The sequence below is a fragment of the Gymnogyps californianus genome, chromosome 14 (assembly GCF_018139145.2).
Source record: "Gymnogyps californianus isolate 813 chromosome 14, ASM1813914v2, whole genome shotgun sequence".
Classification (NCBI taxonomy): Eukaryota; Metazoa; Chordata; class Aves; order Accipitriformes; family Cathartidae; genus Gymnogyps; species Gymnogyps californianus.
The window spans coordinates 15,133,365-15,148,754 of NC_059484.1; the positions used below are offsets into that span (position 1 = coordinate 15,133,365).

Below are 15,390 nucleotides of genomic sequence, written 5' to 3' on the forward strand. Positions count from 1 at the left end.
GCAGAGCCTGGGAGGGAGAGGAGGAAAGGTGCACGATGCCTGGGGTGTCCCAGGGAAGCACGGAGGGGGGAATCCTGCATTCATCCCCAGGTCTCCCTGCGCCTGCCCCCATCATTCCCCAAGGACAGCAGTGCAGGGAAGCCAACTGAGAGCTCTACATATTTTCTCCAAGCCCCTTCCCCAGCCAGCACCCATCCCCATCCCCAACCTCATCGCCATCCCTGTGGCTGCCCCTCACCCCGCAGGCACGTCAGGGCTGAGCTGTGCCCTTGCCCGCACCAAGCCCTTCACCTCTCCCTCTGGCTTCTCATCTTCCCAGGGGTGCTTTCTCCATCGTCCGGAGATGCGTGAAGGTGTTGGCAGGACAAGAGTATGCGGCCAAGATAATCAACACCAAGAAGCTGTCTGCTCGAGGTAGGTGCTGGGGGTGTTTTCGGGGAGGCGAGAGGCGAGCAGGGTTTGCGGAACGGGAATTTGTCCCCTCTGCACAGCGCCAGGATGATGCCTTCAGTGTGCGGTGAAGTGGGAGGTGTTTGATGTGCGGTGGGGGACCCCCTTATCCCACCCTGTCTCCACTGCGGTACACACTGAGCCCCTTGATGGGGCGAACATCCCGAGGAGATGTCTTGGTGGCTGCTCATTGCATCCCATCCGATCACAGGGATGCACCCACAGCCTGGCTGTGCCAGGGCTCTGGGGGGCTCCCGGACCCCAAATTGCCTGGAGGAGCCATAGGATCCCATTTCTCTCCCTGAGACCGCCCCCCCCCCACCCTGCACACCATGTTGCAGCAAAATGATGGTTACAGCCTTGCAGCAAGTCAAACTGCTGCCAGCCTCGGGCGCTGGGTAGCACAGTTATTTTGGGAGCACCACCTTCCCTGAGAGGGCCCTCGCTGTCCCCTCATCCCCGCTCTCAGGGGCTGCGGGTTTCCTTACTCGTGTACCTACATCAATGAAACGGGAAGGTCCTTCAAGTGGGGATTTGATTTCCTTTCTACCTGGAGATGGGCCCTCACCCCTTGCTGCTGTCTAATTAATCGCTCCGGTGGAGCACGTTGGCTGCTTTGCTGCTGGAAGAGGTGCTGGCAGGTCTGTCCTGGCTGCTCCTCGGGGCAAGGCTGGGCTGAGCCAGCACAGAAAAACTTCAGCCAGCCCTTGCCCCGAGGCAGGGACCCCAGGCATCTGGCAGAGGAGCTGCAATGAGGAGGATGGAGAGGATAAGACAGCAGCTGCCATGTCCCCAGCTCCGGCTTCTCCTGGCTGGGTGCGTCAGGGAGCACAGGATGGGTGCTGGGAGCAAGCACCCTGCCGGGAGGGTTTAATTAACTCCCTCCCTCAGTTTCTCTCCCTGATGCCACTGCTCACCTCCGAAGGCAAAACTGAAACACAGAAAACGGTGACAAACTTCTGTCTGACCTCAAATTAAACCAGTGCTTTGCAATCTCCCTCCCACAGCGCTGCCAAAGTGGCACAGCACTGATGCTGAGCCTCCCCCAGCTCCCCCCAACGCCGGCCCCTGCCCCTCTCGGGGGATGCGGACCATTCTCTTCCTCCGAGGCTGAAGGCTCCCAGCCCGGGGCAGCCGGCCGAGCTCTGGGCAGGGTGTGCGGTGCTGGCCTCAGCACTCAGCTCCTGCCTGCGTACCCCAGCTGGCAGCGGGGCGGGCAGCAAACGCCCCCCAGTTTGCAGGGCTGCCTGGAGGAGCAGATTGAGCTGCCTTCCCTCTGCTCCCTCCTGCCTCCGCTCGCCTGCTCCTGCAGTTTGCCCCTCTCCAGCCTCTTCTGGGGTTTGCACTGTCCCTGCAGCGGCTCTGTGTCCGTCTGTCCCCTGGAGAGACCTCGCCGGGGTTATTTTCCCTGCTCTGCCAGCTGAAATCACCAGCTGCTTTTGCTAAGAGTCTTGAAACCACCATTTCTGCAATGCTAGCGTGGGGAATGACGCTTCCCCAGGCTGGGAGCAATCCCCAAAGGGGCACGAGGAGCCACTGTCCCACGGGGATGTGCCGCTGGCTGTGTCACACGCAAAGGGCAGGAGGGCAGGTGTGCACACTGGGATGTGCCGTGGGGAAGAGCCGGGGTTATTCGGGGCTGCGTCCCCAGGTGCTGCAGCCTCACGGGCACGGCAGCCTCCTCCGCACCCGCACGGCTTCGCCCTTTGAAGGCCAGCTGGAGGTTTTGGGGTTTGCCCTGCCGGGGCATCACTGCTGGGGACTGCCCAGGGGTCGCTGGGCAGGGGTCCCTGGTCCTCACCCCGTAGGGATGAGCTCCTCTCCTGGGTGCTGCTGGACACCCACTGCTGTCTCCTTCCCCTTTGGAGGGACACCATCTCTGCCCCCCTTTAAAGTCCCTGATCCACTTTCCATTTTGCCTGGTTTTCGTTGGTGTCCCACCCCCTCCCCGTGCTGTTTGTGGTTTATCGAACATCACCAGCCTCCCGGTGTTCCCCGCCAAGCCGCCTGTGCCGGGCTTTGCCTTCGCAGGCGTTTTGGTGGCGACAGATTGCGAGGGTACAAAGAGGGGGGCAGCGGCTGGGGGGGCCGCATGGCGCTGCTGCTGCTGCTGCTGCAGCTCAGCCGGGGAGCCGGAGCCGAGTCGGATGGCTCGTGGCAGGGAAGGGATGGGGCAGCCTCCTGCCCCCCGCCAGCGGCCACACTCGCCCCTGTGCAGCCGAAGGCTCGGCTGGCAGCGGCATGCAGGCACACGGAGCGGTGCCGGGACCCGCTCCATACTTGGGGTCACATTCACCTCCCTTTCCTGTGATCTCTGGCCTCTTCTAAGCAAGCAAAGGAGCTTTACTGGACACCAGCAATGCTGGGCTTCCCCACAGGCCGTTTGGCCCCGGCGTCCAGGCTGCAGATGGGGAAACTGAGGCAGAGAGTGACAATCAGTGACTCACCTAAGATCACTGTCAGGCAGGAGCAGAAGAGGGGGCAGAGAGCAGCTCCCCCGTTCCCCAGAGAAGGGCTTGCCCCACTGGTCACACTGTCCCTCCATCCTGTCCCTGTCCTCCACCCCACAATGGATTTTGGTTGTAAAAAGCAATAGCTTAAACCCCGACCTCTCCCTGTCACCCCGTCCCACCCTGGGGAGATTGTCCCACGCTGGGCGAAACACCGTGGGGAGCTGAACAAGGCCACCGAGGCGGTCCCAGCCTTCAGCTCCTGGATCCCAGCACAGACTGCAAAACTCGCCCCAAGCCCTGGGGTGACTTGCCCATGCCGAGCCCCGCTGTCGCTGGACGGGGGATATTGAGCCCTGGGGAAGGCTCCAGCCCCCGCAGGGAAGGGGCTGTGTCACCTTCATGTCTCAGCGGTCGGAGACACCCAAGGTTGGTTTGATGCAAAGCAAGACTCTGGGGTGTGAACCTGCAAGGTAACAGCGATAGTGCTGAGAGACGAGCAGCCCTAATTATATCCTCGCTTCTCCCGGCTGCTGGGTTCCTGCTAGCACGAAATGCCTCCAGACAAGGCACCTCCGTGCAGGGTGGCTGGGTCAGGTATAAGGAGGGAGAAAAGTGCAGAGACAGGGAAAAAGAAACAAAATTATTTGAAAATTCATTCTGGGCTGCCCCAGGGTGGAGGCTTTTTTGGCTCAGCTCAACTTGTCTTGCCCAGAGCTCCGTTGTCTCACATCCCCGAGCCTGGGGAAAGCCGGGAAGAGGGACCTGTGCTGCCTGTTTGGAGACAGGCACCAGAGCGAAGCAAATTTTCAGAGCCAGGGTTTTGTGATGTAGGAAAGCAAAGACCCGATGTGAAACGGCTGGGGATGGAGAGGGGGAGCGAAGCAGATAGCCCCATTTCGGCTTGACATCTCTCACTGGTTGGCTCTATCTTCGACTGTTCAAATTGCACCATGCGGGGCCAGAAACGCCCTTGCTGTTTGTCTGTGCTTGGCTGAATATGAGAAAATGGAACAGGTACTGCTGGCAGTGATAACTCAGGCAGCTCCGGGGTTTTCAGCAGGTGATCGGGGGTTGTTGAGCAACAAGAAGGGAGAGAGGAGCGTGAGGGATCATCCAAAGCCCAGGACTGCCCATGGCATTGGTGCCTGGGGGCTTGGCTGGGGGCTGCATCCATGCTGGGATACCGCATCCATGCTGGGATACCATCCATCAGGCCCTGATGCTGAACATATCCCTGAACTCTTTAGCAAAAAAAAAAAGGATGGGTTTGCTCCTTGCCAGCTGCTCCATCCCCCCAGGTTTGCTGTGCTGGCAGCTCCTCTGAGAGAGCATAGCAGGAGCTGAGAGCGGTTTATTCCCTTTCCCCAGACCCTAATTTAGGGCCATTGCCTCTTTCAGATCACCAGAAGCTGGAACGAGAAGCCCGGATTTGCCGCCTCCTGAAGCACCCCAACATCGGTAAGCGCACCCTGCTCCTCTCCAGGTGAGGAGCCGGGCAAATCTGCTGATGCTCCATGCCCGGCTCCACTGCCTGCCTGCCCTCTCGTGCCCCCACCAGGGCTGGGGGGTCCCCACCAATAATTCAGCCCTACCTGCAGCAGCGCAGGCTGTTTGTCCTTCCCTCACGCTCTGGCCACCGTCCCAGAGACGGAGAAGGGGCTCAGTGGCAGCCTGCTCTGTTGATCCGCAGAGCCATCCCTCCTCTTCCTCACGGGAGGCAGCATCTTCAAACAGGGTCATGGGAAGAAAGGCCTCCACCGAGCGCGGGGGGATTGAAGTAGGTCCTACCTAACCCACTTGGCCATAGCTCCCTCAGGGAGAAGCAGGGCCCCAGTAGTCTGCAAGGGACTATTTTTACTCCTCTCCCCCCCCTCGGGTGCTGTATTCCTCTGCATGCTCCAAAAAGCGGCTGCAGCTCCGAGCAGCAGCAGCGCAGGGCGTGTAGGAGGAGCGATGGCGGGGGGAAGCGAAGACTTTCCCACCGACCGTCCATCTGAGAGTAGCCTCCTTCAGAAAAGCTGTTTCAGGAAAGCTCCTGAGCCCCTGCAAAAGACAAAAATAGGCCAGAAGGAGAGAGAGAGGGGAGGGGAAAAAACTGCAGTAAGAAAAATCCCAAACCCCAGCCCTGAGAGTGATGCTGATGCAGGCTGTCAGTCTCCTGGGATGGTCCAGCAGTGGGAGTGGGGATGAACCCCCTCTCCCCTCTGCTGCACCCAGGGATGTGCCAACCCCAGTGGGATCCTGCAGCTTTTGGGAAAGCATTTGTGGGTAGGACAGGAGCTCTGCAGCCCTCGCATCCCGAAGATGGGACCTGGGAGATTTCCCCTTTGGCTGAGCTCCTCCCTGGCCCCCTCACCGCTCCCGGTGGCCTGGATCTGTCCCTCGCCAGGAACTGCTGCAGCAGAGCCAGGGAGCCAGACCCAGGGCCACTGGGACCAGCCACGTGGCTCCCACCCCATAAATATTTCAGTTCGGAAAAAGCCTGTCAGCTTCCATCTGTCTCAGGCACACAGCGGCATGGCAGGTCTCCCCTGCATTGCCGGGGCACCAGACCATGCAGGATCCGGCCGCTGTCCTTCCCCCTGCCTCTGCTCCGGCCGATGCCCTGCACAGGAGCTGCCCTGCCCGGGTCCCGGCGGCAAGTCCAGCCTCCCTCGGTCAGAGCAGCAGCCGGGGCCTTTCCTCTGCACCAAAATACACGTGAGGATTGCTGAGACCTGAAGGAAACGCACTGCAAAGTGCGTGAATAGCAGGAAATGCTAAAAACGGAGGAACCCACCCCAGGAGGACTTGCAGGATGGTAGCTGGGCCATGCAGCCGGAGCTCCCTGGGCTCCCTGCCTGGCCCCAGCTTTTCCCTACCCCTGTCTTCCTCCCTTCTTCATCACCTGCCCGTGGGGCTGGCAGGGTCTCCAGGGACAGAAACACCTTGTCCTGCGGTTCAGCCCTCCTGTGCCTTCTCCCCCATCCCTGCACCACGCCTCGCTGTTTGGCCGTGACCTGCAGAGATGGCAGGCTTCGAGCAACCCTGCTGCACAGGGCTGGAAGGGGTTAACGGCATGAGATCCTAACGAGCCCAATCTCGCTGCTATTTATACCCAGGAGGCTCTTCTCCACCCCCCCACCCCACACCCTCACCCCCCCCACTGCTCCTGCTGCCTGGAAACTTGGGCTCGCAGCTTCCCTTGCATGCAGCACAAGCCAGCTAATTACCCACCCAGGAGCTGGAACGAGCTGTGCCGCTGCAGACCAGCCCTAATGAGAGGAAGAGGAGCCACCGCTGCCAGGGGCATGGGGAAGGGGAGGCAGAAAACCCCTCTCCATCCCTCCTTGGGAGAAGCACCCCAGCTGCCGAGGGGCTTTGCTGGCCCCTCACTCGTTTCCTGCAGCGAGGTGGGTCCCTCTGTCTCCCGTGGGAATGCCGTGCTGCAGCTGTGATCCTGGAGGAACCAACCTGTGCTTTGCACCGTGCCTGCAGGAGAGCCTTGTGTAGAAAACCATGCATGGGTGGTGGAGGGCAGGTCCAGGTCCCCAGGATCCCACAGCACATCCACGGCACCGGGTGATGTATTGGGGGAGCTGCCGTTTTCCAAAGCTGAGTGTCCTTGCAGGGAAGTCTTGCTTCTCAGGGGAACTTTGGCTACACTCAGCCCTGGAGTTTTAACTCCAGGCACCCATCGTCTTCGGACCCTCAGTGCCGAAGCTGTGTCCCACTCCTGCCTTGGCTGTCGGCGCTGAGCTGGAGTGGTTTGGCCGTCGCGGCTCTTCCTGACTATGGTCAGTAACAGATACTTGCAGAACCAGGCTATATTTAGAGCAGCTGCTCCTTCTTATACCTTCTTAGCTCCTGGCAGCCATGGGCATTGGGACTTCCCCAAGCAGGGGATGTATCCGGACCATCTGCTTATAGTTACGCTGGCCCTATCCACACCGAACTTGCCTAATCCTCCTTTGAACACTTTGGCTTCTGCACAATCCCAGGCACAATATCCCCAATCCCTCTCGGCTGAGACGAAACAGGAGGAAATCTGTTTCTTCCAGCAGAGGAAGGCAGAAAAGCTGGGATTATGTGTCAGAGAAAAACAGGGAGCAGATACCAGTGTCAGAGCACAGGGGATGTCTATGGAGACGGGTAGTGGGGAAGGATAACCAAGGAATAAGATGAGAAAATTGTGTCAATAGACAAGACCATGAGAGAGACCAAGAGGAAAGATGCCGTCCAGCTCAGCACACCTCCTCTGCCCCTTGCCCTGGCCAGGGTGAGGCGATGCCGCTGGCAGCTTGCTCTTAGCAGCGGCTGGATCTGCCCACCGAGCTTCGAGGGAGGGGTAGGACCAGCAAAGCAGCGTTTGCTGGCCTGCGAGATAAAAGCGATGCAGCGCAGCGTCTGCACTCGACGTTGGGGCTTGTTATCTACCCTGGCTCAGACTCGAGTGTGGAGGATGTTTACTGATTTAGCTGCAGTAAAATGGGCTAGGAGCAAAAATTCCCACAAAATTCACTCACCTGAACGTTTCTTTTTCCTCTCTGGTTTCCAAAGATCTCAAAGATGTTGAAAGTTGTATCGGGCTGAAACCAGGTGAGCAGAGAGGAAGGGTTAAATATTTACAGCCTCAAGGAAATCAGAATAAAATATGATGTGGAGGCCAGAGGATGCTGGACCAGTCTTTATTTATACATCCTACCTGTTTCTGTGCCTGTCCCCTCGCTGCACAGCTGCCTGCTAAGCTGTGAGCAGGGATCTAAGCCTGAATAACCAGAACCCAGCTGCAGGGTGGCAGGTTTGCACCCGGCTGTACCTGGCAAGACATGCCCGAGGGGAGAGGGTGCCCCTCGGCATGATGAGTGGGGCGAGATGCCAGCCCCATGGGAGGAGACAGGGAGAGCGCTTCCTCCAAAGGAAACACATCCCACGATGATTCCTGGATATCCCTGACCTGAGACCTCCCAAGGAGAAAAGGAAGGTCACAAGCAGAAAATAAAAAAAAAAGCCCCATTGGTGCCAGGGCTGGCAGCCCAGCGCCCTGGCTGAGCTCTCCCTGCGCCCGGGCACCTCTCCTGATGGGGCAGAGGGTAGGCTGGTGGCACCCGTGCCTGCAGCCTGCCCAGCGCCCAAGATAGCCCGGCAGCTGCCTGGGACCTCGGCCAGGCACCAGCCCCAGGCAGTCCCTGATTTGGATGTGACCTTTGAGCCTTGCACCGCTGCCCAAGGCTGGGGCCATGGCTGGGGTCCCCTGTTGAGTGGGGACCCCCCCCACCCAGCCAGCGGCCATAGCAAGAGGAGGAGGAGGGAGGAGGAATAGCCCCGCTCTGCCCTTCTCCAGCTCCTGCTTGTGCCCAAAGGGGAGCAAAGGCATTCCTGGGGAGCAGGGTGGGAGCCAGGCGTACCCCGTAACCCTTCTGTCTCTGCTGCAGTGAGGCTCCATGACAGCATCTCCGAAGAGGGCCACCACTACCTGATATTTGACCTGTGAGTAATGGTTAAATGCGTCTCTTAATCCACTGGCAGCTGCATGCTTCCATCCCGGGGCGATGCGCCCTGCACCCCTGCAGCCCCCCCGACCTTTTCCCTGTCCTCCACCTCACCCAAGCCTTTCCTGCAGGCTGGGTTTGAACCGAGCTTGGGTCCCCCAAGCCGGGCAGAGGGCAGGTCCCTGCCCTGCACCCCCAACGCTCCCCCCGCGCACGGTGCAGCGGCATTTCGGGGGGGTTTGCCAGGGCTGAGTGTGCTGTAAATCAATCCAGCTCCCTTGCAAGCTGCGCTGAGATGGCCGAGCATGACTCCCCCCGTTTTCTCGCAGGGTCACCGGCGGGGAGCTGTTTGAGGACATTGTGGCCAGGGAGTACTACAGCGAAGCGGATGCCAGGTGAGCACAGACACACGCCGGGCTGCGGAGGGGACAGCAGTTGTCCCCTTCTCCTGCGAGCTGCTCCCTCCCAGGGTCCTACACATCTGGCTTTCTGCAGCATAAGCTCCTTCCATGCTGGGAGGTGTTTTACAGCCGCTCTGCAGCACGTACTCATAAAACAGATGTGTAGTGCAAAAAAAAAAAAAAAAAAAAAAAGCTCTTTTTAACTCACTCAGCTCCTGTGCCAAGAAGTGCGTGTGTTACCAGAGAGCTGGTCCCCGCCTCGAACCAGGCAGCTGCCAGCCATTGCCTGCAGCATCCTCTTTCCCCAGGCTGATGGCATAGTCCACATCTGACCTCCCTGTAAAGGAGCAAGGCATCGAGGCTCCCTGGGCTGGGGGCATCGGGGCTGCCCAGGCAGGGGACAGCGGGGCTCCCCAGGCTGGCAGGGAGGAAGCCCAGCATCAGGCTGGTGCCCCAGCCAGGAGCGTGATAGCACAGACACCCCACAGTCCTCACCCTTGCCCCTTGCAGCTGCATTACAGTCATTTGCAAGTGTTCCTCTGGCATTTACCACTTGAAAGTACTACGGAGGAGCAGTCAAGACAGGCTGGGTGGGAGGATGTGCTGGAGCTCCACTCCCTCCCACGCTCCCGCTGGCACTTTCCAGGTACCCTGCTGCAGAGGCAAGGGGCTGGGTACCATTTCAGCCACCCCTTTGGTCCTTGCAGCTCGGCCAGGGGACAACATTAGCCTCATTTTTTTGAGGGGACATGATTTGGCCCTCTCCAGTCTCCAGATATCACTGTGCCTCTTGGCTTTGCCCCCAGGGTAAGCATAGCCCGTACAAATGTCCGAGGGGGTGGTAAGCTCTACGCTACCTTTGTCTGCATGGAAATATCCCTTATTTCTAGGCAGAAAGCAATCTCATTTAATGGACTGCCCGCACTTACAACCCATCCACTTATTAGTGTCATACAAATAAAATAAACTACAGGTAAATAAACACCTTCTGCCTTGCACACAGCTGTTTTGGAGCAGAAGTGATCATCGCCTCAGTCTTTTTCCCTTCCTTCCTCATGCATGCAGCAGAGCTGGGGTTTAATGAATTAGATATATAGAGAACAGACACAGTAGGAGCCACCCGTGTTAGAGGAGGCCAGGGAAATGGGGCCAAAGCGAAGGTTACCTCTATGTCTGAGGAGAACATCTGCTTTGCCTGGGTTTGGAGACCAAATCTGGGCTGGCATTGTGACTCCACTGCTGGTCTCCAGCTCCCCCCCCGCAGTGTTGCTTCTGTGGGGACCCCATGGGCTCCTGCTTGCTGCAACTGGGCGTCCAGCAACTCTGGTGGGGTCTTACTGGGTTACAACTGCTCTCCATGGGTGTGTGGCTTTCGGTGGAGGGGGACGCTGAGCTGTGCGGCAGGGCTGCTGGTGGGAAGCGTGATGGGGAGAGGGGCAGGGGGGATGAAATGCAGCCGAGTAGAAGTGTCTAAGGAAACTCTGCCTTGCTGGCCACTTCTGTGAGCTTTCTCCTTTCTCCTGCAGCCACTGCATCCAGCAGATCCTGGAGGCCGTCCTGCACTGCCACCAGATGGGGGTGGTCCACCGGGATCTGAAGGTAGGAGCTGCAGGGGAAGGGCCTGTGGGAGGACGTGGGGATCCCATCTGTGATGCAAAACCCTGTGGAGCAATGCCCCGCGTCCTCCAGAGCAGCTGAAACAGCGGGCAGGAACACCATGTAGGGCTTCTGGAAAGCCACAGACCAAAGACCAGCTCCGGGGTGAAACAACACAAGGGAGAGGGGGTAGGGAGGTCCTTGTAGTCCATGGTCCTCTAAGGATCCGGGGACACCGGGACACACAGCATGACAAAGCAGTTGAGGAGCACATCCAGAGCCCTGGCCTTCCTCCGTGCTGTGCTGGGAAGCACCCCCCACCCTGTGACAGCAGAGCCCCCGGGGGGCTTTCGCTCCTCGCCAACCCCCGTCTCCTCCTGCAGCCTGAGAACCTGCTGCTGGCATCCAAGCTGAAGGGTGCTGCTGTCAAGCTGGCTGACTTCGGCCTTGCCATCGAGGTGGAGGGGGACCAGCAAGCGTGGTTTGGTGAGTAGGACTGGCCCGAGGTGGGGCATCCTCTAGCCCTCATTGACATGTTTGTTCAGGGGGGGTTCCAGGAGGGGCACACATCCCCAGGACCTGAACCCTGGGTTATGGGAGCATCCCAGCAGCACCAGCCCGGCAGCACCAGCCCCGGCAGCTGGCACAGCAGATGAGAAGGTTGATGGCTCCAGCTGGAAACAGCCCAGTGTTGATGCAGGGCACAGGCAAACAGCTCCACAGGGACTCGGTTAGTCACTGAGATGTGCTGGTGAGCTGGACAAGCCGGCAACAGAGGCAGACCCCAGGGGAGGAATGCCTCTTCCAAGTGCTGGAGGTGCGCGTCAGAGCACTCCAGCCTTATATCACTATCCTGGGGCTTGGCTGCTGCCACTGGCAGAAAGCCACGGTTTGCTCTGCTCTCGGGAGTCACAGAGGTTTCTGGAGGGAGGGTGCCAGTCCCACCGGGTCGCTGTGTGCCAGGGCCAGGGCTCTCGGCTTTTGTGGTGCCTGGCCGGGCACCAGGCACTGCTGGTGAGCTGTGCGGGGATGGGGGCTGCCTGCCGGCGGTGCGTGACAGGCTATCTGTCCCAGGTTTCGCTGGCACCCCGGGATACCTCTCCCCCGAGGTGCTCCGGAAGGACCCCTATGGCAAAGCCGTGGACCTGTGGGCTTGCGGTAAGTCAGACCGGGGCTGAAAAGCTGGGAGTGGACTGGGCTGGGCTGCATGGGATGAGGCAGGCTGTTCATCCAGCATGTCCTGAATTGCAGTCACTAGACACGTCTCAGGGAGATCAGGGAGAAGGATTTACCCGAGAGGGAGGTGGCACAGTACCCTGGGCTGTCCCCTGAGCAGCACCCTCTTTCCCAGTCCAGTGGCACCCTTCTCTGAAGGATCAGCCTCCTTGCTATGCACCCAAAGCCCTCAGGCAGGGGAGATGATGGCCCTTTTCCCCTGTGGTGCCCTTGGAGTCAGGCAATGGCTCCACGCAGCTGCAGCCACAGGGGAGCCTTCTTCCACCTATGATGGGGAGGAGGCATCGCCCAGCCCTGCCGGGGCACCCGGCTTGAGGCTGTGCACGCTGGCTGCCAGAGCCATGTGTCTGGATCAGCCACATATCTCCCCAGCCGCTGAGCACATCAGCATGGAGCTGGACCCACCCGCAAGCCTTTTGCTTTTTAATCAGGGAGCAAATCCTCCCGTTTCCCTAATTTCTCAGTTTCTCTGCTTGAGTTGGGCCAGTCCCCAGGCTGGGTCTGCTCATACCTCCAGCAATGAACTCTCTCCCACTGATCCCACGTCTCTTCTCCCGGGCAGGCGTCATCCTCTACATCCTGCTGGTCGGGTACCCACCCTTTTGGGATGAAGACCAGCACCGACTCTACCAGCAGATCAAGGCTGGGGCTTATGATGTGAGTGGGTTTGTCTTGCTCACCCCCTTTCACAGTCTCGCCTGTCTCCTGCTGTCCCTACCTTGCAGTCTGCTGCTCCAGAAGAGCAACCAGGACAAATTCAGTCAGACAGGAGCAAGTTTCTTTCCTCTGCTCTGGTCACAGGGTTGGCCAAGCTGCCATGCCCAGGTGCACACACTGGCGTGTTTCAGGTCCACTTTGCAGGACAGATAGGTCTTGTCCTGGGCCTTCCACCTTTCTCCCTCCAGCTCTGCTCTCCATTTTTCCAGCTGGCAGCTCTTTCCAGTTGCTACTGTCTCTCCAACCTGTCCCATGGGCAGGAGCAAAGGGTTGCGGGAGAACCAACCTAAGTGCAAAGGGGCTTCTGTTCCTTCCGTTGCTCCCTGCAATCTCTCACCCCGGTCCCTTTGCTTTGGCAGTTCCCCTCCCCTGAGTGGGACACGGTCACTCCTGAGGCGAAAGATCTCATCAACAAGATGTTGACCATAAACCCGTCCAAGCGCATCACGGCAGCAGAGGCTCTGAAGCACCCCTGGATATCGGTGAGTTTGGTGGCACTCACCAGCTGGGGTCAAAGGTCTAGACATGTGGAGGTTCACAAGGGGGGAACATCTCACTGGGGAGCACAGGTTATCAAACATGCTGTCCGGCTCTTTTCTCCATCCTGGGAAGATGGTTTCCTGGCATGGTTCCTCCCAGTGCTCTCAGAGCAGCCTTTTCCCCGAGGCTTTACAGCAGAGAAAAGCCCAGACTGTGAATGCAAACAGCATGTCCTAGGGGAGCTGGTGATGGGAGGGACACACATGTTCCCAGCCCTGGTGGGGACAGGCTGGTTTCTTGGTGTCATGCTGCACTGGGGGGGGGGCCTTTCCTCAAGGATGGTGGGAGCAGGCTCATGTTTATCCATCCATACACCCCAGCAGCAATCCCCCCCACCCCTCGCTGCACCCCACTGCTCCAGCTGCCGGTTCTCACTCTGAATCAGCTCCTAAAGGCAGGAGGAGTCCCCGGGCTTAACCCTGGGACCCCACACCACGTGCAAACCCTGAGCACACTGCTAAATGTGGCCGGTCAGTTGAGAGGTTAACTCAGGGGGGAGCCAGCTCTTCCTGCAAACCCCACCACCACCAGCACAGATCCTGCTGACTCCAGAGCTGCGATCTCCCACTGCCTATTAAAGTTTTATCTGCTGCTGCTGCTGCAGGCAGCTCTAGCCCATGCCTCAGCCGCAGGAGACTGCACACGTGTGTGTGTGTGTGTGTGAGCGGAGCCAGGGGAGCCCCTTCCCCCTCGGCACCTGCTCTGAGCTGTATCTCTCTCCTCCCAGCACCGTGCCACCGTGGCGTCATGCATGCACAGGCAGGAGACGGTGGACTGTCTGAAGAAGTTCAACGCCCGGAGGAAGCTGAAGGTAACTCTCATACTCTCCAAGCTGGCTGCAAAATGCATGATCAGGTCATTCATGGGTTTGTTCCCCGTGTGGGAAAGGACAGGGTGGTGTCTCTGGGTCAGCGGTATGGGGGTGATGGACATTTGGGGATCCCCATTGTGAAGAAGGGAAAAGAGACCGAGTGGGGTGGTGGCTGCATCTGGCTGGGGTTCCCAAGTGCTTAGAGGAAAGCCATGGTGAAGGAAAGCACTGAGTCACACAGCTGCCCTGGACACTGGGGCAAGGACTTCCCCACTGGAGTCAGTGTCAACAAAAGCTCCTCTTTGGGGCAGGACATGGATCTGAGAGGCACAGTGAGACCTCTTCGCCTGATGACCAAGCCACTTTGCAGCCAAGGAACAAAGTGATCCATAGACAGGCAAAAAGCTCTGGCTCACCCACACCAGCAGCCCCACAGGCTTTCCCTTCTCAGATGCTGCTGTGTGCCGCAGCCTGGACCCCCTCTGAAATCACCATCTCCCCAGGCTTCACTGTCGAGCTGGAGCATCTCCCTGAAGCACCCATCTCCCGGGTGCTGCTCAGCCTCAGCTGGCAGCACGGCGCTGGGAATGGGCTCTGGAAATTGCAATGCCTCCTCCAGAGCTGGAGACACAGAATGGGATGGCGCTGATCTGTGCCGCAGTCAGAGCCATCAGCGCTCCAGGCCTGAACGCGATGTGGCACAGAGCAGTACAGCTGCAGGCTACTAACAAGATTATCAAGAAAAGAAACTGGCTATAAACTATTATTACTTTTCAGCTAGACAAGTAATCAAATTAGTTCAGGCATACACTTCAAAATAGTAATCCATTACTGTAAGCAATTAGTCCAAAGTAATCTCATTATCTGCTGAGCAACTAGTTAGTAGAGTCAGCTGGAAAAGGGGAAGCATCTTTATGAATGTTATTTTGCGGTGGTGATCTTTGCGTGGCTCCCATGAAAAATCCCTGCCTGGCTGCTCTTAGCTGGCACGGCTTTAATTGCAATTAAATCCGGTTCCGCTCCCGGTGGCTCCCCTTGCCGCCAGCTGCCAGCCCCGGTCAGTGGAGTCGTGCTACATCTAGGGCAGGGTAGAATGAGACCGAAATGCGCCCTGGGGATATTTAATATCCCTTTAATCTTGGAGGGAAGGCAGTTTCAGAGAATGCAACCCAACGCCCTGGTGCTGGGGATACGGAGTCGGGTACCGAGGGCTGCTTTTGATGGCAGGAGGAGAATATCAGCCCGTGGGCCAGTTTCCTTCCAGCGAGGTGGCTGGGGGACAGGTGATGAGCAGGGCTTTCCTCCCCCAGGGCTGGGGGGAGCGGCAGGGGTGCGGGGGGCCGGGGCCCAGCACGCCCTTTCCTTCTGCTTTCTGTGTCTTTCAGGGAGCCATCCTCACCACCATGCTGGCCACCAGGAACTTCTCCGGTAGGTGCCGTCTCTGGGGTTCATCTCCTTGTCTTACAGGGTGCCCAGGGCAAAACCAGCACACCCATAGGGTCCCTGGACAGCCGGCTTTGCCTCGGGTGTCACAGGGGGCTGAAGTTGCAGCCTGGTGCCTCTGGGATGTGTGGTATTGGGTGGTGGTCCAGACCAGGTCACCTGGCACCTCCAGGCTGGCTGCTGGCTTGGGGTGCAAGAGAAAAGGTGTCTGGCTGAAGCACAGCAGTCCCCAGAGCTTTAGGTTTTGGGGGTTTGTATGTGCCCAACCATTT

The 15,390-nt window shown here is 58.8% G+C and overlaps 1 protein-coding gene across 5 annotated transcripts in view; it reads left to right on the forward strand.

The window, feature by feature from the left end:
* The window catches only part of CAMK2A (calcium/calmodulin dependent protein kinase II alpha), a 30,929-nt gene that overhangs the window by 5,519 nt on the left and 10,020 nt on the right, over positions 1–15,390 (forward strand). For 3 of the 5 annotated variants that reach the window (XM_050905511.1, XM_050905513.1, XM_050905515.1), the window contains exons 2-12: positions 320–414; positions 4,302–4,361; positions 8,318–8,372; positions 8,704–8,769; positions 10,302–10,374; positions 10,755–10,857; positions 11,446–11,529; positions 12,170–12,264; positions 12,684–12,806; positions 13,592–13,675; positions 15,061–15,103. In XM_050905511.1, the coding sequence (XP_050761468.1) occupies positions 320–414; positions 4,302–4,361; positions 8,318–8,372; positions 8,704–8,769; positions 10,302–10,374; positions 10,755–10,857; positions 11,446–11,529; positions 12,170–12,264; positions 12,684–12,806; positions 13,592–13,675; positions 15,061–15,103 (881 nt within the window). Of the gene's footprint in view, positions 1–319; positions 415–4,301; positions 4,362–8,317; positions 8,373–8,703; positions 8,770–10,301; positions 10,375–10,754; positions 10,858–11,445; positions 11,530–12,169; positions 12,265–12,683; positions 12,807–13,591; positions 13,676–15,060; positions 15,108–15,390 lie in introns of all 5 variants that reach the window. The other 2 variants (XM_050905512.1, XM_050905514.1) reach the window with 1 other exon arrangement.